The sequence below is a fragment of the Oncorhynchus masou genome, unplaced genomic scaffold (genome assembly GCF_036934945.1).
Source record: "Oncorhynchus masou masou isolate Uvic2021 unplaced genomic scaffold, UVic_Omas_1.1 unplaced_scaffold_2087, whole genome shotgun sequence".
NCBI lineage: Eukaryota > Metazoa > Chordata > Actinopteri > Salmoniformes > Salmonidae > Oncorhynchus > Oncorhynchus masou.
The window spans coordinates 48,506-72,490 of record NW_027008569.1 but is presented as its reverse complement, the minus strand read 5'-3'; the positions used below and the strand labels follow the sequence as shown (position 1 = coordinate 72,490).

The window sequence follows — 23,985 nt, the reverse complement described above, 5'->3', positions numbered from 1 at the left end:
CAACATCAACAGGATAAACAGACAACATCAACAGGATAACAGGATAACCAGACAACATCAACAGGATAACCAGACAACATCAGCAGGATAACCAGACAACATCAACAGGATAACCAGACAACATCAACAGGATAACCAGACAACATCAACAGGATAACCAGACAACATCAACAGGATAACAGGATAACCAGACAACATCAGCAGGATAACCAGACAACATCAACAGGATAACCAGACAACATTAACAGGATAACCAGACAACATCAACAGGATAACAGGATAACCATACAACATCAACAGGATAACCAGACAACATCAACAGGATAACCAGACAACATCAACAGGATAACAGGATAACCAGACAACACCAACAGGATAACCAGACAACATCAACAGGATAACCAGACAACATCAGCAGGATAACCAGACAACATCAGCAGGATAACCAGACAACATCAACAGGATAACCAGACAACATTAACAGGATAACCAGACAACATCAACAGGATAACAGGATAACCAGACAACATCAACAGGATAACCAGACAACATCAACAGGATAACCAGACAACATCAACATGATAACCAGACAACATCAACAGGATAACCAGACAACATCAACATGATAACCAGACAACATCAACAGGATAACCAGACAACATCAACAGGATAACCAGACAACATCAACAGGATAACCAGACAACATCAACAGGATAACCAGACAACATCAACATGATAACCAGACAACATCAACAGGATAACCAGACAACATCAACAGGATAACCAGACAACATCAACATGATAACCAGACAACATCAACAGGATAACCAGACAACATCAACATGATAACCAGACAACATCAACATGATAACCAGACAACATCAACATGATAACCAGACAACATCAACAGGATAACCAGACAACATCAACAGGATAACATGATAACCAGACAACATCAACAGGATAACATGATAACCAGACAACATCAACAGGATAACCAGACAACATCAACAGGATAACCAGACAACATCAACAGGATAACCAGACAACATCAACAGGATAACCAGACAACATCAACAGGATAACCAGACAACATCAACAGGATAACCAGACAACATCAACAGGATAACCAGACAACATCAACAGGATAACCAGACAACATCAACAGGATAACCAGACAACATCAACAGGATAACCAGACAACATCAACAGGATAACCAGACAACATCAACAGGATAAACAGACAACATCAACAGGATAACAGAAAACATCAACAGGATAACCAGACAACATCAACAGGATAACCAGACAACATCAACAGGATAACCAGACAACATCAACAGGATAACCAGACAACATCAACAGGATAACCAGACAACATCAACAGGATAACAGGATAACCAGACAACATCAACAGGATAACCAGACAACATCAACAGGATAACCAGACAACATCAACGGGATAAACAGACAACATCAACAGGATAACCAGACAACATCAACAGGATAACCAGACAACATCAACAGGATAAACAGACAACATCAACAGGATAACCAGACAACATCAACAGGATAAACAGACAACATCAACAGGATAACAGGATAACCAGACAACATCAACAGGATAACCAGACAACATCAGCAGGATAACAGGATAACCAGACAGCATCAACAGGATAACAGAATAACCAGACAACATCAACAGGATAACCAGACAACATCAGCAGGATAACCAGACAACATCAACAGGATAACCAGACAACATCAACAGGATAACCAGACAACATCAACAGGATAACCAGACAACATCAACAGGATAACAGGATAACCAGACAACATCAGCAGGATAACCAGACAACATCAACAGGATAACCAGACAACATTAACAGGATAACCAGACAACATCAACAGGATAACAGGATAACCATACAACATCAACAGGATAACCAGACAACATCAACAGGATAACAGGATAACCAGACAACACCAACAGGATAACCAGACAACATCAACAGGATAACCAGACAACATCAGCAGGATAACCAGACAACATCAGCAGGATAACCAGACAACATCAACAGGATAACCAGACAACATTAACATGATAACCAGACAACATCAACAGGATAACAGGATAACCAGACAACATCAACAGGATAACCAGACAACATCAACAGGATAACCAGACAACATCAACATGATAACCAGACAACATCAACAGGATAACCAGACAACATCAACAGGATAACCAGACAACATCAACAGGATAACCAGACAACATCAACAGGATAACCAGACAACATCAACAGGATAACCAGACAACATCAACAGGATAACCAGACAACATCAACATGATAACCAGACAACATCAACAGGATAACCAGACAACATCAACAGGATAACCAGACAACATCAACATGATAACCAGACAACATCAACAGGATAACCAGACAACATCAACAGGATAACCAGACAACATCAACAGGATAACATGATAACCAGACAACATCAACAGGATAACATGATAACCAGACAACATCAACAGGATAACCAGACAACATCAACAGGATAACCAGACAACATCAACAGGATAACCAGACAACATCAACAGGATAACCAGACAACATCAACAGGATAACCAGACAACATAGGAAGACAGAGAGAGAGAGGAGATTGTAACCTGTTTGGTCAGCTTGCGTAGTTGATCTGTCAACTTGGCGTTCATCTCATCAAACTTCCTGAAGGCCTGCGTTGGTCAAACACAACAGAGACATGATCAGAGACGGGAATATATTCCATCCGAATGTACAAAGAGCAGCAGCAATGACACAGGACTTTAACGTCTCTGCAATGTAGAGGACTGGTTCATTACATTGTGGAACATTCAGGTCACTGGCTAAAACATGAAACAGAAATATATGTGTGTGTGTAGTAGTGGTGTGTTTAATGCTACAGAAGGTTGATGCCAGTAGAGAATGATTAGTACTAGGTGTTAGGTAGTATAGAGTGATTAGTACTAGGCAGTAGGTAGTATACAGTTATTAGTACTAGGGAGTAGGTAGTATAGGGTGATTAGTACTCGGTAGTATAGTGATTAGTACTAGGTAGTAGGTAGTATAGAATGATTAGTACTAGGTAGTATACAGTTATTAGTACTAGGGAGTAGGTAGTATAGGGTGATTAGTACTAGGGAGTAGGTAGTATAGTGATTAGTACTAGGCAGTAGGTAGTATAGAGCGATTAGTACTAGGTAGTAGGTAGTATACAGTTATTAGTACTAGGGAGTAGGTAGTATAGGGTGATTAGTACTCGGTAGTATAGTGATTAGTACTAGGTAGTAGGTAGTATAGAATGATTAGTACTAGGTAGTATACAGTTATTAGTACTAGGGAGTAGGTAGTATAGGGTGGTTAGTACTAGGTAGTAGGTAGTATAGGGTGATTAGTACTAGGGAGTAGGTAGTATACAGTTATTAGTACTAGGTAGTAGGTTGTATACAGTGATTAGTACTAGACAGTAGATTGTATACAGTGATTAGTACTAGACAGTAGGTTGTATACAGTGATTAGTACTAGACAGTAGGTTGTATACAGTTATTAGTACTGGTAGGCAGTAGGTTGCATGGGGTGATTAGTACTAGGTAGTAGGTTGTATACAGTGATTAGTACTAGACAGTAGGTAGGATACAGTTATTAGTACTAGTAGGTAGTAGGTAGTATACAGTTATTAGTACTAGACAGTAGGTAGTATAGGGTGATTAGTACTAGGTAGTAGGTTGTATACAGTGATTAGTACTAGGTAGTAGGTAGTATACAGTGATTAGTACTAGACAGTAGGTAGTATAGTGATTAGTACTAGGTAGTAGGTTGTATACAGTGATTAGTACTAGACAGTAGGTAGTATACAGTGATTAGTACTAGGTAGTAGGTTGTATACAGTGATTAGTACTAGACAGTAGGTAGTATACAGTTATTAGTACTAGTAGGTAGTAGGTAGTATACAGTGATTAGTAGTAGGGAGTAGGTAGTATAGGGTGATTAGTACTAGGTAGTAGGTTGTATACAGTGATTAGTACTAGACAGTAGGTAGTATACAGTTATTAGTACTAGTAGGTAGTAGGTAGTATACAGTGATTAGTACTAGACAGTAGGTAGTATACAGTTATTAGTACTAGGTAGTAGGTTGTATACAGTGATTAGTACTAGACAGTAGGTAGTATACAGTTATTAGTACTAGTAGGTAGTAGGTAGTATACAGTGATTAGTACTAGGGAGTAGGTAGTATAGGGTGATTAGTACTAGGTGGTAGGTTGTATACGTACTAGACAGTAGGTAGTATAGTGATTAGTACTAGGTAGTAGGTTGTATTCAGTGATTAGTACTAGACAGTAGGTAGTATAGGGTGATTAGTACTAGGTGGTAGGTTGTATACGTACTAGACAGTAGGTAGTATAGTGATTAGTACTAGGTAGTAGGTTGTATTCAGTGATTAGTACTAGACAGTAGGTAGTATACAGTTATTAGTACTAGTAGGTAGTAGGTAGTATACAGTTATTAGTACTAGGTAGTAGGTAGTATAGTGATTAGTACTAGGTAGTAGGGAGTATGGGGTGATTATTACTAGGTAGTAGGGAGCATGGTGTGATTAGTACTAGGCAGTAGGTAGTATAGAGTGATTAGTACTAGGTAGTATAGGGTGATTAGTACTAGGTAGTAGGCAGTATATAGTGATTAGTACTAGGCAGTAGGGAGTATGGGGAGATTAGTACTAGGCAGTAGGCAGTATAGTGATAGAACTAGGTAGTAGGTAGTATAGTGTGATTAGTACTAGGTAGTAGGGAGAATGGGGAGATTAGTACTAGGTAGTATAGTGATTAGTACTAGGTAGTAGGGAGTATAGTGATTAGTACTAGGCAGTAGGTAGTATACAGTTATTAGTACTAGGTAGTAGGTAGTATACAGTTATTAGTACTATGCAATAGGGGGTATGGGGTGATTATTACTAGGTAGTAGGTAGTATAGAGTGATTAGTACTAGGTAGTAGGTAGTATAGTGATTAGAACTAGGTAGTAGGTAGTATAGTGATTAGAACTAGGTAGTAGGTAGTATAGTGATTAGTACTAGGTAGTAGGTAGTATAGTGATTAGTACTTGGTAGTAGGTAGTATAGTGATTAGAACTAGGTAGTAGGTAGTATAGTGATTAGTACTAGGTAGTATGTAGTATAGAGTGATTAGTACTAGGTAGTAGGTAGTATAGTGATTAGTACTAGGTAGTAGGTAGTATAGTGATTAGTACTAGGTACTATAGTGATTAGTACTGGGTAGTAGGTAGTATAGTGATTCGTACTAGGTAGTATAGAGTGATTAGTACTAGGTAGTGGGTAGTATAGTGATGAGAAGTAGGTAGTAGGTAGTATAGTGATTAGAACTAGGTAGTAGGTAGTATAGTGATTAGTACTAGGTAGTAGGTAGTATAGTGATGAGAACTAGGTAGTAGGTGGTATAGTGATGAGAACTGGGTAGTAGGTAGTATAGTGATTAGAACTAGGTAGTATAGTGATTAGTACTAGGTAGTATAGTGATTAGTACTAGGTAGTAGGTAGTATAGTGATTAGTACTAGGTAGTATAGTGATTAGTGCTAGGTAGTATAGTGATTAGTACTAGGTAGTAGGTAGTATAGTGAGTAGTACTAGGTAGTAGGTAGTATAGTGAGTAGTACTAGGTAGTATAGAGTGATTCGTACTAGGTAGTAGGTGGTACAGGGTGTAAATGGTGTGTCGTTTTGTTGTTACCTCCTCTGGAGCTGTCTGGCAGGTCAACATGGCGTCCAGAAACTCATACAGATACTGGAACGGTAGAGACCACATAGATCAACTGTTTATTACATAGCAGGAGAATTTATATAGAGGTCTATCAATCCCATAGGATTTATATAGAGGTCTTTAAATCCCACATGATTTATATAGAGGTCTATCAATCCCACAGGATTTATATAGAGGTCTTTAAATCCCAAAGGATTTATATAGAGGTCTTTCAATCCCATAGGATTTATATAGAGGTCTTTCAATCCCACATGGAAAATGGAACGTGGACATCACTTCAGGGTCAGACTAACATGTGTGGTTTTGAAGTAAAACTATCCCTAGTGACTGACCGTAGGGATGTAGTATGAACATATAGGACAATAAAAGGGAGCTGTGGTTCTTACCGGGGTGAGGAACTTGTAGGTGAGGTGTGCATTCTCTGCCATCACATCAGCAGCCAGATCAAAATACTGAGACAGAGAGAGAATGTAAGGAGAGAAAGAGTGAGAGTATAGTAGATATACAGTAGTAGAGTACAGTAGAGTACAGTATAACAGTAGAGTACAGTATAATAGTAGAGTACAGTATAACAGTAGAGTACAGTATAATAGTAGAGTACAGTATAACAGTAGAGTACAGTATAATAGTAGAGTACAGTATAACAGTAGAGTACAGGATAATAGTAGAGTACAGTATAATAGTAGAGTACAGTAGAGTACAGTATAATAGTAGAGTACAGTATAACAGTAGAGTACAGTATAATAGTAGAGTACAGTATAACAGTAGAGTACAGTATAACAGTAGAGTATAACAGTAGAGTACAGTAGAGTATAGTATACCAGTAGAGTACAGTATAACAGCGGAGTACAGTATAACAGTAGAGTACAGTAGAGTATAGTATAACAGTAGAGTATAACAGTAGAGTACAGTAGAGTATAGTATACCAGTAGAGTACAGTATAACAGTAGAGTACAGTATAACAGTAGAGTACAGTATAACAGTAGAGTACAGTATAAGAGTAGAGTACAGTATAATAGTAGAGTACAGCATAACAGTAGAGTACAGTATAACAGTATAGTACAGTATAACAGTAGAGTACAGTATAACAGTAGAGTACAGTATAATAGTAGAGTATAGTATAACAGTAGAGTACAGTATAACAGTAGAGTACAGTATAATAGTAGAGTATAGTATAACAGTATAGTACAGTATAACAGTAGAGTACAGTATAACAGTAGAGTACAGTATAACAGTAGAGTACAGTATAATAGTAGAGTATAGTATAACAGTAGAGTATAGTATAACAGTAGAGTACAGTATAGCAGTAGAGTACAGTATAATAGTAGAGTACAGTATAACAGTAGAGTACAGTATAACAGTAGAGTACAGTATAATAGTAGAGTATAGTATAACAGTAGAGTACAGTATAACAGTAGAGTACAGTAGAGTACAGTATAACAGTAGAGTACAGTATAATAGTATAATATAGTAGAGTACTGTATAATAGTATAATATAGTAGAGTACAGAAGAGTATAGTATAATAGTATAATATATTAGACTATAGTACAATATAGTGAAGTACAGTATACTAGTATATTATAGTAGTGCAGTAGAGTTTAATATAATATGGTAGAGTACAGTATAATAGTATAATATACTATAATATAGTAGAGTATACTATAGTAGAGTACTGTATAATAGTATAACATAGTAGAGTACTGTATAATAGTATAATATAGTAGAGTATAGTAGAGTACAGTATAATAGTATAATATATTAGACTACAGTATAATATAGTAGAGTACTGTATAATAGTATAATATATTAGACTCCAGTATAATATAGTAGAGCACATTATAATAGTATAATAGAGTAGATTACAGTAGAGTATAGTATAATATAGTATAGTACAGTATAATATAGTACAGTGCAGTAAAGTATAGTATAATATAGTATAGTACTGTATAATAGTATAATAGAGTACAGTAGAGTATAGTATACCATACTATAGTACTGTATAATAGTATAATACAGTAGCGTACAGTAGAGTATAGTATAATATAGTACTGTATAATAGTATAATACAGTAGAGTGTAGTATAATATAGTAGAGTACAGTATACTAGTGTAATATAGTAGAGTACAGTAGAGTATAGTATAATATAGTACTGTATAATAGTATAATACAGTAGAGTACAGTAGAGTATAGTATAATATAGCAGAGTACTGTAGAGTATACTATAATATAGTATAGTCCTGTATAATAGTATAATGGAGTAGAGCACAGTAGAGTATAATATAGTATAGTACTGTATAATAGTATACCATAGTAGAGTACAGTAGAGTATAGCATAATATAGTAGAGTACTGTGGAGTATAGTATAATAAAGTGTAGTACTGTATAATAGTATGATAGAGTAGAGTACAGTAGAGTATAGTATAATAGAGTAGAGTACTGTAGAGTATAGTATAATAAAGTGTAGCACTGTATAATAGTATAATAGAGTAGAGTACAGTAGAGTATAGTATAATAGAGTAGAGTACAGTATAATATAGTAGAGTACAGTATAATATAATATAGTAGAGTGCAGTAGAATAGTATAATAGAGTAGAGTACAGTAGAGTATAGTATAATATAGTACTGTATAATAGTATACTAGTATAATATAGTAGAGTACAGTAGAGTATAATATATTAGAGTACAGTATAATAGTATAATATATTAGACTACAGTATAATATAGTAGAATACAGTAAAATAGAGTAGAGTACAGTAGAGTATAGTATAATATAGTAGAGTACTGTATAATAGTATAATAGAGTAGAGTACAGTATAATATAGTACTGTATAATAGTATAATATAGTAGAGTATAGTAGAGTATAGTATAATATAGTAGCGTATAACCTATTAGACTACAGTATAATATAGTAGGATACAGTATAATAGAGTAGAGTACAGTAGAGTATAGTATAATATAGTGGAGTATAGTATACTAGTGTAATATAGTAGAGTACTGTATAATAGTATAATAGAGTAGAGTACAGTAGAATATCGTATAATATAGTAGAGTAAAGTATAATAGTATAATATATTATAGTACTGTACAATAGTATAATATACTATAGTACCGTAGAATACCCTACCTCATATTTGCAGTATAGTAGAGCACAGTATAATATATTAGACTACAGTATAATATAGTATAGTACTGTGTAATAGTATAATATAGTATAGTACCGTAGAATGCCCTACCTCATATTTGCAGTATAGTAGAGTACAGTATAATATATTAGACTACAGTATAATATAGTATAGTACTGTATAATAGTATAATATACTATAGTACCGTAGAATGCCCTACCTCATATTTGCAGTATAGTAGAGTACAGTATAATATAGTAGACTACAGTATAATATAGTAGAGTACTGTATAATAGTATAATATACTATAGTACCGTAGAATGCCCTACCTCATATTTGCAGTATAGTAGACTACAGTATAATATAGTATAGTACTGTATAATAGTATAATATACTATAGTACCGTAGAATGCCCTACCTCATATTTGCAGTATAGTAGAGTACAGTATAATATAGTAGACTACAGTATAATATAGTAGAGTACTGTATAATAGTATAATATAGTAGACTACAGTATAATATAGTATAGTACTGTATAATAGTATAATATACTATAGTACCGTAGAATGCCCTACCTCATATTTGCAGTGTAGTAGAGTACAGTATAATAGTATAATATAGTAGACTACAGTATAATATAGTATAGTACTGTATAATAGTATAATATACTATAGTACCGTAGAATGCCCTACCTCATATTTGCAGTGTAGTAGAGTACAGTATAATAGTATAATATAGTAGACTACAGTATAATATAGTAGAGTACTGTATAATAGTATAATATACTATAGTACCGTAGAATGCCCTACCTCATATTTGCAGTATAGTAGAGTACAGTATAATATAGTAGACTACAGTATAATATAGTAGAGTACAGTATAATAGTATAATATAGTAGACTACAGTATAATATAGTATAGTACTGTATAATAGTATAATATACTATAGTACCGTAGAATGCCCTACCTCATATTTGCAGTATAGTAGACTACAGTATAATATAGTATAGTACTGTATAATAGTATAATATACTATAGTACCGTAGAATGCCCTACCTCATATTTGCAGTATAGTAGAGTACAGTATAATATAGTAGACTACAGTATAATATAGTAGAGTACTGTATAATAGTATAATATACTATAGTACCGTAGAATACCCTACCTCATATTTGCAGTATAGTAGAGTACAGTATAATATAGTAGAGTACTGTATAATAGTATAATATACTATAGTACCGTAGAATGCCCTACCTCATATTTGCAGTATAGTAGAGTACAGTATAATATAGTAGACTACAGTATAATATAGTAGAGTACTGTATAATAGTACAATATAGTAGACTACAGTATAATATAGTATAGTACTGTATAATAGTATAATATACTATAGTACCGTAGAATGCCCTACCTCATATTTGCAGTGTAGTAGAGTACAGTATAATAGTATAATATAGTAGACTACAGTATAATATAGTATAGTACTGTATAATAGTATAATATACTATAGTACCGTAGAATGCCCTACCTCATATTTGCAGTGTAGTAGAGTACAGTATAATAGTATAATATAGTAGACTACAGTATAATATAGTAGAGTACTGTATAATAGTATAATATACTATAGTACCGTAGAATGCCCTACCTCATATTTGCAGTGTAGTAGAGTACAGTATAATAGTATAATATAGTAGACTACAGTATAATATAGTATAGTACTGTATAATAGTATAATATACTATAGTACCGTAGAATGCCCTACCTCATATTTGCAGTATAGTAGAGTACAGTATAATATAGTAGACTACAGTATAATATAGTAGAGTACAGTATAATAGTATAATATAGTAGACTACAGTATAATATAGTATAGTACTGTATAATAGTATAATATACTATAGTACCGTAGAATGCCCTACCTCATATTTGCAGTATAGTAGACTACAGTATAATATAGTATAGTACTGTATAATAGTATAATATACTATAGTACCGTAGAATACCCTACCTCATATTTGCAGTGTAGTAGAGTACAGTATAATATATTAGACTACAGTATAATATAGTATAGTACTGTATAATAGTATAATATACTATAGTACCGTAGAATGCCCTACCTCATATTTGCAGTGTAGTAGAGTACAGTATAATATAGTAGACTACAGTATAATATAGTAGAGTACTGTATAATAGTATAATATACTATAGTACCGTAGAATACCCTACCTCATATTTGCAGTGTAGTAGAGTACAGTATAATATAGTAGACTACAGTATAATATAGTATAGTACTGTATAATAGTATAATATACTATAGTACCGTAGAATGCCCTACCTCATATTTGCAGTAGAGCAGCAGCAGGTTTCCGAAGGTGACCGGGGGGAAGGGGATCTGCTGCAGGAGGAAGGCCAGTTTCTCAAAACCCTCCGATGGCTTCTTATCCATGTTCATCAGGGCCTGGTTGTGGAGCGTCACTGGGTCCAGCTCCTACAACACAACAGACATGTGGAAATAACCATTTGTTCTTTAACTAACTTGCCTAGTTAAATACAGGATCAAATAAAACAAATTAAACTACAAGACAACAGACATGTGGAAATAACCATTTGTTATTTAACTAACTTGCCTAGTTAAATACAGGATCAAATAAGACAAATTAAAAGGATATTTCATTGTCCATTGGTTAGAAGGGGAATGTCTCCACACACACACACACACACACACACACACACACACACACACACACACACACACACACACACACACACACACACACACACACACACACACACACACACACACACACACACACACACACACACACACGTCACAACAGCTTTCTGTCTGACAGAGTGCTCCTGGTCCCCATCAGTATGTGAGTGTTGATATAGATGGTCACTAGAGGGCAGCACCCACTGAGCCACAGATAGAGATGGACCTTACAGCGTTCACTGTCTCCAACCTACATGAGTGGTAAGGGCTGACATACGTACACACACACACAAGTACACACACAGTACCTCCTCTGATCTGGGAGGCATGTCAGTCAAGGCCTCCTGAGCTGCATCGCCTGGAGACAGACAGAGAGACAGAGTTGAGCTTACTTACAAGCCCTTAAACTTACAAGCAGTTTAAGTAAAAAATAGATTAAAGTAACAACAAATTAAAGAGCAGCAGTAAAATAACAATAGCGAGGCTATATAATGTGCAGGGGCACCGGTTAGTCGAGGTAATTGAGGTAATATGTACATGTAGGTAGAGTTAAAGTGACTATGCATAGATTATAAACAGAGAGTAGCAGCCTGGTATACTATGAGAACAGACAGTTTTTCAGCTGGTAATTTCTGACAGCCTGGTCACAGTACACCCCCTGGACAGAATGCTAGTCTATCACAGTACACCCCCTGGACAGAATGCTAGTCTATCACAGTACACCCCCTGGACAGAATGCTAGTCTATCACAGTACACCCCCTGGACAGAATGCTAGTCTATCACAGTACACCCCCTGGACAGAATGCTAGTCTATCACAGTACACCCCCTGGACAGAATGCTAGTCTATCACAGTACATCCCCTGGACAGAATGCTAGTCTATCACAGTACACCCCCTGGACAGAATGCTAGTCTATCACAGTACACCCCCTGGACAGAATGCTAGTCTATCACAGTACACCCCCTGGACAGAATGCTAGTCTATCACAGTACACCCCCTGGACAGAATGCTAGTCTATCACAGTACACCCCCTGGACAGAATGCTAGTCTATCACAGTACACCCCCTGGACAGAATGCTAGTCTATCACCGTACACCCCCTGGACAGAATGCTAGTCTATCACAGTACACCCCCTGGACAGAATGCTAGTCTATCACCGTACACCCCCTGGACAGAATGCTAGTCTATCACAGTACACCCCCTGGACAGAATGCTAGTCTATCACAGTACACCCCCTGGACAGAATGCTAGTCTATCACAGTACACCCCCTGGACAGAATGCTAGTCTATCACAGTACACCCCCTGGACAGAATGCTAGTCTATCACAGTACACCCCCTGGACAGAATGCTAGTCTATCACAGTACACCCCCTGGACAGAATGCTAGTCTATCACAGTACACCCCCTGGACAGAATGCTAGTCTATCACAGTACACCCCCTGGACAGAATGCTAGTCTATCACAGTACACCCCCTGGACAGAATGCTAGTCTATCACAGTACACCCCCTGGACAGAATGCTAGTCTATCACAGTACACCCCCTGGACAGAATGCTAGTCTATCACAGTACACCCCCTGGACAGAATGCTAGTCTATCACAGTGCACCCCCTGGACAGAATGCTAGTCTATCACAGTACACCCCCTGGACAGAATGCTAGTCTATCACAGTACACCCCCTGGACAGAATGCTAGTCTATCACAGTACACCCCCTGGACAGAATGCTAGTCTATCACAGTACACCCCCTGGACAGAATGCTAGTCTATCACAGTACACCCCCTAGACAGAATGCTAGTCTATCACAGTACACCCCCTGGACAGAATGCTAGTCTATCACAGTACACCCCCTGGACAGAATGCTAGTCTATCACAGTACACCCCCTGGACAGAATGCTAGTCTATCACAGTACACCCCCTGGACAGAATGCTAGTCTATCACAGTACACCCCCTGGACAGAATGCTAGTCTATCACAGTACAATGCTAGTCTATCACAGTACACCCCCTGGACAGAATGCTAGTCTATCACAGTACAATGCTAGTCTATCACAGTACACCCCCTGGACAGAATGCTAGTCTATCACAGTACACCCCCTGGACAGAATGCTAGTCTATCACAGTACACCCCCTGGACAGAATGCTAGTCTATCACAGTACACCCCCTGGACAGAATGCTAGTCTATCACAGTACACCCCCTGGACAGAATGCTAGTCTATCACAGTACACCCCCTGGACAGAATGCTAGTCTATCACAGTACACCCCCTGGACAGAATGCTAGTCTATCACAGGGCTTTAGACACCAATCTATCTCCTTAATGCTGAGAGTCAAGCAGAGAGTCAATCGGGTCCCATTTTTACAGTTTTTGTTACGACTCGGCCCGGGGATTGAACTCCCAACCCTTCAATCTCAGGGCGGATACTCTAACCACAAGGCTGCTGAACGTACTCACAGTTTTTGAGCTGGTATTCTATAGCAGCCTTGAGGTTGAAGCCTTCTATGAGGGCGGTCTCATGTAGGATCAGGGTGTTCCCAACACTCCTCACGTCAATGCCCTCTGTCGTCATGCCAACGCTCAGCTCTGGACGACGAGAACACACACACAGCACAGAGAGACACAGGATGGTCAGGGGAAAAACATGGATGAGAAGGAGGGTCGCTAAGGGAAAACCCCAACAGAGTGATCAGGTATCTAACTAAACAGGTGCGCTGTCATTTTAAAGCCGACCTGGATGTTCCCTGATCCCTCTCTCGATGATCTCTCCGATGAACTTGAGGGCCTGACCATACTGTTTCATACTGTAGTAGCACAGACCTATGTTGTAGGACAGTTCTGAGACAGGAGGGAGGAGAGAGAGGCAGGGAGAGGAGGAGGGAATTAGGGGGGAGGGACAGGGAGATAGGGAGGGGGAGAGGAGAGAGAGGGAGGGAGGGAGAGAAGGAGAGAATTCGGGGGAGAGGAGAGAGAGGGAGGGAGAGGAGAATTAGGGGGGAGAAGAGAGAGAGGGATGGAAAGGAGAGAATTATGGGGGAGAGGAGAGGGAGGGAGAGAAGGAGAGAATTATGGGGGAGAGGAGAGAGAGGGAGAGAATTATGGGGGAGAGGAGAGAGAGGGAGGGAGAGGAGGTGATAATTAGGGGGAGAGGAGAGAGAGGGAGGGAGAGGAGGAGAGAATTAGGGTGAAGAAGAGAGAGATTCAGCAAATCCAAGAGACTTGTAGGACAGGCAAAAGGTTAGACGTTTTCCTTGGTGTGTGTGTGAGTGTGTGCGTGCAGTTACCTGGTTGGTAGCCCAGCACCTGCATGGCAGACATGAACTTCTTGCAAGCCTCCTCGTACTCCCCCTCCTTGTAGAGTAGACAGCCCATGTCCACGTCATAGTCTGGGTCGTCCTGGGGAAGCTGCTCTACCAGTGTCTGACAGGGAGAGGGTTCATAAAGGCCTTATAAGAGGTCATAAAGGGTTATAGGGAGTCATAAGGGCGTATTCGTTGAGAACATTTGTTATAAGGGGTCTCAAGGGTTTCTAAATGGATCAAAAACACTAACTAAGCAGTTATAAGAGGTTATATTAGGTTCTCCTGTTATAAGAGGTTATATTAGGTTCTCCTGACCTCATGACATACAGTAACTACCAGGTTATATTAGGTTCTCCTGACCTCATGACATACAGTAACTACCAGGTTATATTAGGTTCTCCTGACCTCATGACATACAGTAACTACCAGGTTATATTAGGTTCTCCTGAGACATACAGTAACTACCAGGTTATATTAGGTTCTCCTGACCTCATGACATACAGTAACTACCAGGTTATATTAGGTTCTCCTGACCTCATGACATACAGTAACTACCAGGTTATATTAGGTTCTCCTGACCTCATGACATACAGTAACTACCAGGTTATATTAGGTTCTCCTCCTGACATACAGTAACTACCAGATATTAGGTTCTCCTGACCTCACATACAGTAACTACCAGGTTATATTAGGTTCTCCTGACCTCATGACATACAGTAACTACCAGGTTATATTAGGTTCTCCTGACCTCATGACACTACCAGGTTATATTAGGTTCTCCTGACCTCATGACATAACTACCAGGTTATATTAGGTTCTCCTGACCTCATGACATACAGTAACTACCAGGTTACATACAGTAACTACCAGGTTATATTAGGTTCTCCTGACCTCGTGACATACAGTAACTACCAGGTTATATTAGGTTCTCCTGACATACTAACTACCAGTTATATTAGACATGACAGTAACTACCAGGTTATATTAGGTTCTCCTGACCTCATGACATACAGTAACTACCAGGTTATATTAGGTTCTCCTGACCTCATGACATACAGTAACTACCAGGTTATATTAGGTTCTCCTGACCTCATGACATACAGTAACTACCAGGTTATATTACCTCATGGTAACTACCAGGTTATATTAGGTTCTCCTGACCTCATGACATACAGTAACTACCAGGTTATATTAGGTTCTCCTGACCTCATGACATATATTAGGTTCAGACATAACTACCAGGTTATATTAGGTTCTCCTGACCTCATGACATACAGTAACTACCAGGTTATATTAGGTTCTCCTGACCTCATGACATACAGTAACTACCAGGTTATATTAGGTTCTCCTGACCTCATGACATACAGTAACTACCAGGTTATATTAGGTTCTCCTGACCTCATGACATACAGTACATATATTAGGTTCTCCTGACCTCATGACATACAGTAACACCTCACATACAGTAACTACCAGGTTATATTAGGTTCTCCTGACCTCATGACATACAGTAACTACCAGGTTATATTAGGTTCTCCTGACCTCATGACATACAGTAACTACCAGGTTATATTAGGTTCTCCTGACCTCCAGTAACATTATATTAGACATGACAGTAACTACCAGGTTATATTAGGTTATATTAGGTTCTCCTGACCTCATGACATACAGTAACTAACCAGGTTATATTAGGTTCTCCTGACCTCATGACATACAGTAACTACCAGGTTATATTAGGTTCTCCTGACCTCATGACATACAGTAACTACCAGGTTATATTAGGTTCTCCTGACCTCATGACATACAGTAACTACCAGGTTATATTAGGTTCTCCTGACCTCATGACATACAGTAACTACCAGGTTATATTAGGTTCTCCTGACCTCATGACATACAGTAACTACCAGGTTATATTAGGTTCTCCTGACCTCATGACATACAGTAACTACCAGGTTATATTAGGTTCTCCTGACCTCATGACATACAGTAACTACCAGGTTATATTAGGTTCTCCTGACCTCATGACATACAGTAACTACCAGGTTATATTAGGTTCTCCTGACCTCATGACATACAGTAACTACCAGGTTATATTAGGTTCTCCTGACCTCATGACATACAGTAACTACCAGGTTATATTAGGTTCTCCTGACCTCATGACATACAGTAACTACCAGGTTATATTAGGTTCTCCTGACCTCATGACATACAGTAACTACCAGGTTATATTAGGTTCTCCTGACCTCATGACATACAGTAACTACCAGGTTATATTAGGTTCTCCTGACCTCATGACATACAGTAACTACCAGGTTATATTAGGTTCTCCTGACCTCATGACATACAGTAACTACCAGGTTATATTAGGTTCTCCTGACCTCATGACATACAGTAACTACCAGGTTATATTAGACATACAGTAACTACTCCTGACCTCATGACATACAGTAACTACCAGGTTATATTAGGTTCTCCTGACCTCATGACATACAGTAACTACCAGGTTACCCTCATGACATACAGTAACTACCAGGTTATATTAGGTTCTCCTGACCTCATGACATACAGTAACTACCAGATATTAGGTTCCTCATGACATACAGTAACTACCAGGTCCTGACCTCATGACATACAGTAACTACCAGGTTATATTAGGTTCTCCTGACCTCATGACATACAGTAACTACCAGGTTATATTAGGTTCTCCTGACCTCATGACATACAGTAACTACCAGGTTATATTAGGTTCTCCTGACCTCATGACATACAGTAACTACCATGTTATATTAGGTTCTCCTGACCTCATGACATACAGTAACTACCAGGTTATATTAGGTTCTCCTGACCTCATGACATACAGTAACTACCAGGTTATATTAGGTTCTCCTGACCTCATGACATACAGTAACTACCAGGTTATATTAGGTTCTCCTGACCTGACATACAGTAACTACCAGGTTATATTAGGTTCTCCTGACCTCATGACAGTAACTACCACCTCATGACATACAGTAACTACCAGGTTATATTAGGTTCTCCTGACCTCATGACATACAGTAACTACCAGGTTATATTAGGTTCTCCTGACCTCATGACATACAGTAACTACCATGTTATATTAGGTTCTCCTGACCTCATGACATGTTATATTAGTAACTACCAGGTACATGTTTCTGGTCTTTAGTTCTGGTTAAGTTATGGTTCTAGTTCCAGTTCTGGTTTAGTTCTGTTCTAGTTCTGATTAAGGTATGCTTCTAGTTCTGGGTCTAGTTCTGGTTAAATTCTGGTTCTAGTTCTGGGTCTAGTTCCGGTTCTGGTTTAGTTCTGTTCTAGTACTGGTTAAGTTATGGTTCTAGTTCTGGTTAAGGTATGGTTCTAGTTCTGGGTCTAGTTCTGTTCTAGTTCTGGTTCTGGTTAAGTTATGGTTCTAGTTCTGGGTCTAGTTCTGGTTTAGTTCTGTTCTAGTTCTGGTTAAGTTTTGGTTCTAGTTTTGGGTCTAGTTCTGGTTAAGTTCGGTTCTAGTTCTGGTTAAGTTCTGGTTCTAGTTCTGGGTCTAGTTCCGGTTTTGGTTTAGTTCTGTTCTAGTACTAGTTAAGTTATGGTTCTAGTTCTGGTTAAGGTATGGTTCTAGTTCTGGGTCTAGTTCTGTTCTAGTTCTGGTTAAGTTATGGTTCTAGTTCTGGTTAAGGTTAAGGTATGGTTCTAGTTCTGGGTCTAGTTCTGTTCTAGTTCTGGTTAAGTTATGGTTCTAGATCTGGGTCTAGTTCCGGTTCTGGTTTAGTTCTGTTCTAGTTCTGGTTAAGTTTTGGTTCTAGTTATGGTTTAGTTCTGGTTCTAGTTCTGATTTAATGATAGTACTAGTTATGGTTTAGTTACAGTTCTAGTTATGGTTATGATTTAATGATGGTACTAGTTCTGGTTCTAGTTATGGTTCTGATTTAGTTCTGGTTCTAGTTTTGGCACGAGTCATGGCTCTATTGATGTTCTAGTCATGGCTCTAGTCATAGTTCTAGTCATGGTTCTAGTTCTGGTTCTAGTCATGGTTCTATTGATGTTCTACTCTTGGTTCTAGTCATGGTTCTAGTTATGGTTCTAGTCATGGTTCTCGCCATGGTTCTAGACATGGTTCTATTGATGTTCTAGTTCAGGTTCTAGTCATAGGTCTAGTTCAGGTTCTAGTCATGGGTTTAGTCATGGTTCTGGTTCAGGTTCTAATCAGGGTTCTATCGATGTTCTAGTCATGGTTCTAGTCAAGGTTCTAGATCTAGTTCAGGTTCAAGTCATGGTTCCAGTCATGGTTCTAGTTCTGGTTCTAGTCATGGTTCAATTGATGTTCTAGTCATGGTTCTAGTCATGGTTCTAGTCATGGTTCTAGTTATGGTTCTAGTTATGGTTCTAGTCATGGTTCTAGTTCTGGTGCTAGTTATGGCCAAGTCCAGTATATGTCCAATACTAGTCTCTACTAACCTTTGCTCCAGAGTACTCCTCTTCTCCGTATTTGATGGATGCCTGCAGTTTGATCATCTGTGGGAGAGATGGAGAAAATGGTTGAAGAACAGAATTATATCTCAGTGTGGTAAGATAACTCTACCTGGTAGTAAACATTATAACTCTACCTGGTAGTAAACATTATAACTCTACCTTGTAGTAAACATTACAACTCTACCTGGTAGTAAACATTATAACTCTACCTGGTAGTAAACATTACAACTCTACCTGGTAGTAAACATTACAACTCTACCTGGTAGTAAACATTACAACTCTACCTGGTAGTAAACATTACAACTCTACCTGGGGCCTGTTGCACAAAAGTAGAATTAAGACATCCGGGATAAATGACTCAGCTGAGCTCAATGAAGCCAAAACATGTGCGTCCAGGCTTAATTGGTTGCACAAAGACCAAGCCAGGATGAGCAGACACGGATTCATTAAGCCAGGTGAAACCAATCCTGGATAGGTGCGCGCTCACGGCTCACTCAAATAGACCCCGCCACAGATCACAGATTAACTGATTTACCATGGCAACTAGAGCCGCGTACTTTTCCCCGTCGGAAGCACAAATCCTCATGGAGGCATACGAGGAGGTAAAAGATATAATTAAGAAGAAAGGCAACACCGCCACAGTGATAAAGCAAAGAGAAAAAGCGTGGCAAAGTATTGCAGACCGCCTGAATGCGTAAGTAGTGCACAATTACACACTCACCGCTCCGCTGAAACATCACAATTACAATTCAAATATTTAATTCACATCTCCAAAAATGCAGTTGTACTGTAATTATGAAACGGTTAAATTTTTAAATTGAAATGCACTGCAGATATGAGTGAAATTGTGTAAAGTAACTCCATCACACTGTATAAAGCTATGATAAATTTTTTGATATTTTTACTGAAAACAAGACAAAAATACCAAGTAATTTTTTGCAGTGTGACTCCATTATATGTGTGTGTGTGTGTGTGTGTGTGTGTGTGTGTGTGTGTGTGTGTGTGTGTGTGTGTGTAGATTAAACATGAACGGGCCAAAACGGACATGGCAGCAGGTCAAAATCAAATACAAGAACATTCTGCAGAATGGTATGGTCCCTGACTAATATTTAACAAAGCACAAGCATATATTGTACCCAGAAGGTGCCTGCTCACACATTGTCTGTACTGTTTTAGCAGTGAAAAAGAATACCCACAGACAAGGCACGGGTGGTGGGTCACCAAAGGCTGACCTTACCCCAGCAGAGGACATGGCCTTGGAGCTAAATAAAGGCAGGCCCGTCTTAGAGGGGATCCCTGGGGGAAAGAGACGAGCATAGGTTCCTCCCAAGATGCCACCCGCTTCATTCAAGGTATGTCCTTCCATCTCTACATGGGATACAACCACATTCATATTGAATCAATTTGGACTGTCTGACTTTGGTTTACCTATTGCCTTGCAGTGTCTGGCAGCACTGTGTTCCTGTTAGAGCCACCAGCACAAGCACCAGACGATGCTGATCCAGTGAGTACTCCATCAAAGGCATACTGTAGGCCTGGCATGTCTTGTCTACTAGCTTCAATATGAATCCGATTAAATGTGATAGGGTGAAGGCCCCAGTGCAGTAGCAACAGCACATGATGGAGACGATGATGAGGAGGAGACCATCTCTCTGGATTCCAGAAGGCATGAGGTATCATGTTAAGACTGTGAAAGTACTATTTACTCTACAATGGTGAGGAGTCCTCATCAAAATCAAAAAATCTAATTTATTTTACAGGACCCAGATGCTATACAGTGGGAAAACCAGCCTGGCAACATAGTGCGTATTAATAAAAGGACACCACATCCTGCCAAATTCCAGCTGCGCTAATTGTATTGTGTTCACAGAGCTCACAAGCTATCAGAAAGTTGTATGGCAACCACCTCCGGCATCAAATAGAACTGGCAGACATAGACATTCAGTACAAGAAGAAAAAGATGGAAAATCTTGCACTGGAGTCCGAAATAAAAAAGAGGACAATTAGGAAACTGGACCTTGAAATAAAAAAACTTGAGAGGGAGGTGAGATATGCCTTCAATGTACACTGTATGCTAACTGTAACACAAATGTATTAATCATTATTTTTCTTTCCTCCCCCAGCTCCAAGAAGATGACACAGCTCAAAATAAAAATTAGGTATATTCTCGTAAAGTCAAGTGAGCCATGACATATGAGCTCTTATTGTGAGCACACAGGACGGTGGCATCTTTCTAAGGTTTTTTTTATTTTCCCAGCAATCAGTACAACCAAGTCATCGTTATAAGGCATCGCCCTCTTTTGCCCACCCCCCCAGCACCAGGTGTGGCCACTAGCCTATATGAAGTCCCAAAATTGTGTGTTCCTTTCTGCTCTTTCTGCTCTGACAATGGCATGCCCATTCGTGCGAGATGTGGTGGATGAAGAAGCACTTGTGCTGAGGAGAGCCTTCAGGCGAGAAAGGGTCTTCAGGGACCGGTTGGACCCACTGGCCTTCCCTGATGACCATCTATATGAAAGATACAGGTTTTCTGCAGATGGCATCAGGTATCTATGCAGACTACTGGGTCCCAGGATTAAGCACCGCACTGCACGGAGCCATGCACTGAGTGTGGAGCAAATGGTTTGTGTGGCCTTGCGCTTTTTTGCTAGTGGAGCCTTCCTGTACTCAGTGGGGGATGCAGAACAGCTGAACAAGGCCACAATTTGCCGCACAATAAGGAGTGTGTGTCTGGCTATCAAAGCATTAGCAGATGTCTTCATCTCCTTCCCTGGCCACAGAAGACTCTGTGACATCAAAGAGGAGTTCTATAGGATTGCAGGTAAGAGGATCTACAAATTACAGGACAACTGTTAACACATAGTAGGATACTCATTACTTTGTGTGACAGGTTTCCCCAATGTCATTGGTGCAGTGGACTGCACACACATAAGGATAAAAGCCCCCTCAGGTACCCATGAGGCCGATTTTGTGAATAGGAAATCCTTTCACAGCATTAATGTTCAGGTGAACATAACTTTTTGATATTGTCCATTGACGAACACTCTGCATTGCCAGTGATGTGCATTGATTGGTGTAATATTCCTCATCTTATGATTTCAGATGGTCTGCAATGCTGACTGTGTGATCAGCAATGTTGTGGCAAAATGGCCTGGCTCAGTCCATGACTCCAGAATCTTTCGGGCCTCTGAAATCTATCACAAGGTAAGCCACACAACCCCTATTTATAACCATCATGGCTGTGTCAAGAATATCACTGTGTTTATGAGGTAGTAATGATGAGATTTTGTGTTGACAGGTGAATTCTCTGGTGTGTTGCTGGGAGACAGGGGGTATGGCTGCCAGCCTTTTCTCCTGACACCTTTCACAGACCCCCAGGAAGCACAGCAGGCCTACAACCATGCCCATGCCAGGACCAGGGCCAGAGTTGAAATGACCTTTGGCCTCCTGAAGGCACGCTTTCACTGCCTTCACAAATTAAGGGTCAGCCCTGTTAGGGCATGTGATATTACTGTGGCTTGTGCTGTCCTCCACAATGTGGCCTGCCTGAGGAAGGAGAGGGCCCCCAGAGTGCCACCAGCCATGGACTGGGACAATCCGGCAATCTTCCCTGATGACGACAGTGGTCGGCTGCTGAGGGACCAATATGTGTTGAATTATTTTAGTTAGTATGTGTGCTTTCAATTTTGGTTAAATATGTCCTGCGGTGGCAGAGGAATTTGGGTTTTTTGGGGTTCGTTTTTTGACGAATTTGGCCTCTTATGATGTTTGTGCGGTATACTGTGTGTAATACAAGGCTGCAGGGAGGCTACTGCATCCATTCATTTGTCTGTTCAGTTGATGTGTATGGATTTGTCCTGCATTTATTTTAGTGTGCAGACATGCAGGGTGTGTTATATACAGACCTTTGAATGTGTATGTATCATTTTGTATAATATGCTTGGATTCTGTGCTTTCCATCTTGTAGAGTCACTGACTTCAGTTTCGAAAGGAGCTGATGGTTTACCTGCTTTGTTTTGTCCTTATTCAATAAAGGAACATAATGTTACACATTGTGTTTTTATATTCATATGGAATGTGTATTTGTTTATATGACAGAGTACTCGGGCCACACTGAAGAAAAAGGATAAAGTCATACATTTGAGGCTGGTTCTTTCTGCAGAAAAGCTACATATTGTTTTTACAGTTTTGATACTTATGACAATGTGATACTTAATATTCTGGCACATCAGCATGTCTTTGTTTATGAAACCATACTGAAGTACAATTTCACGAAATGCCCCACATCTGTCATTTTAACAACTGTCCTCCTTTAAAACAACTGGTTACAATATTATGACTTGTGTTTTTTTCCCCTCTGTGGCCCTAATATTCTATCATTTTATATATAGCCTTATAGTCTATGGGAGACTGTAAATTATCTAATGATAGCAACATCATCTAAAAATCATTTTTTATCCAAAATCATTGAAATTAATGATCACAAACGTTTAAATAATAACAGTGGGTCTAGTTATATGTGATAACAATGTATAGTGAGCAGTGAA

At 39.0% G+C, this 23,985-nt stretch overlaps 2 protein-coding genes across 3 annotated transcripts in view; one reads left to right on the top strand and one right to left on the bottom strand.

Annotated features, from left to right (window-relative positions):
- LOC135532887 (intraflagellar transport protein 70A-like) overlaps positions 1-19,480 on the bottom strand; it is a 31,459-nt gene extending 11,979 nt beyond the window's left edge. Inside the window, exons 1-9 of the mRNA XM_064960317.1 lie at positions 19,424-19,480; positions 14,939-15,074; positions 14,388-14,492; positions 14,112-14,240; positions 11,968-12,017; positions 11,282-11,434; positions 6,210-6,275; positions 5,794-5,847; positions 2,681-2,746 (exon numbers count right to left, since the gene is read on the bottom strand). Of these exons, the coding sequence (XP_064816389.1) occupies positions 2,681-2,746; positions 5,794-5,847; positions 6,210-6,275; positions 11,282-11,434; positions 11,968-12,017; positions 14,112-14,240; positions 14,388-14,492; positions 14,939-15,074; positions 19,424-19,480 (816 nt within the window). The remainder of the gene's footprint in view (positions 1-2,680; positions 2,747-5,793; positions 5,848-6,209; positions 6,276-11,281; positions 11,435-11,967; positions 12,018-14,111; positions 14,241-14,387; positions 14,493-14,938; positions 15,075-19,423) is intronic.
- Positions 19,481-21,819: 2,339 nt separating this feature from the next.
- On the top strand, positions 21,820-23,507 carry LOC135532888 (putative nuclease HARBI1). Of its 2 annotated transcripts, XM_064960318.1 has the most exons (4): positions 21,820-22,259; positions 22,329-22,444; positions 22,541-22,642; positions 22,737-23,507. In XM_064960318.1, exons 1-4 carry the CDS (start codon positions 21,827-21,829, stop codon positions 22,794-22,796), a joined length of 711 nt encoding a protein of 236 aa, XP_064816390.1. In that variant the 5' UTR covers positions 21,820-21,826; the 3' UTR covers positions 22,797-23,507. The 2 variants fall into 2 exon arrangements, 1 of the variants encoding a protein (XP_064816390.1); XR_010454414.1 differs by lacking the exon at positions 22,329-22,444 and having other exon boundaries at positions 21,847-22,259.
- Positions 23,508-23,985: the final 478 nt, after the last annotated feature.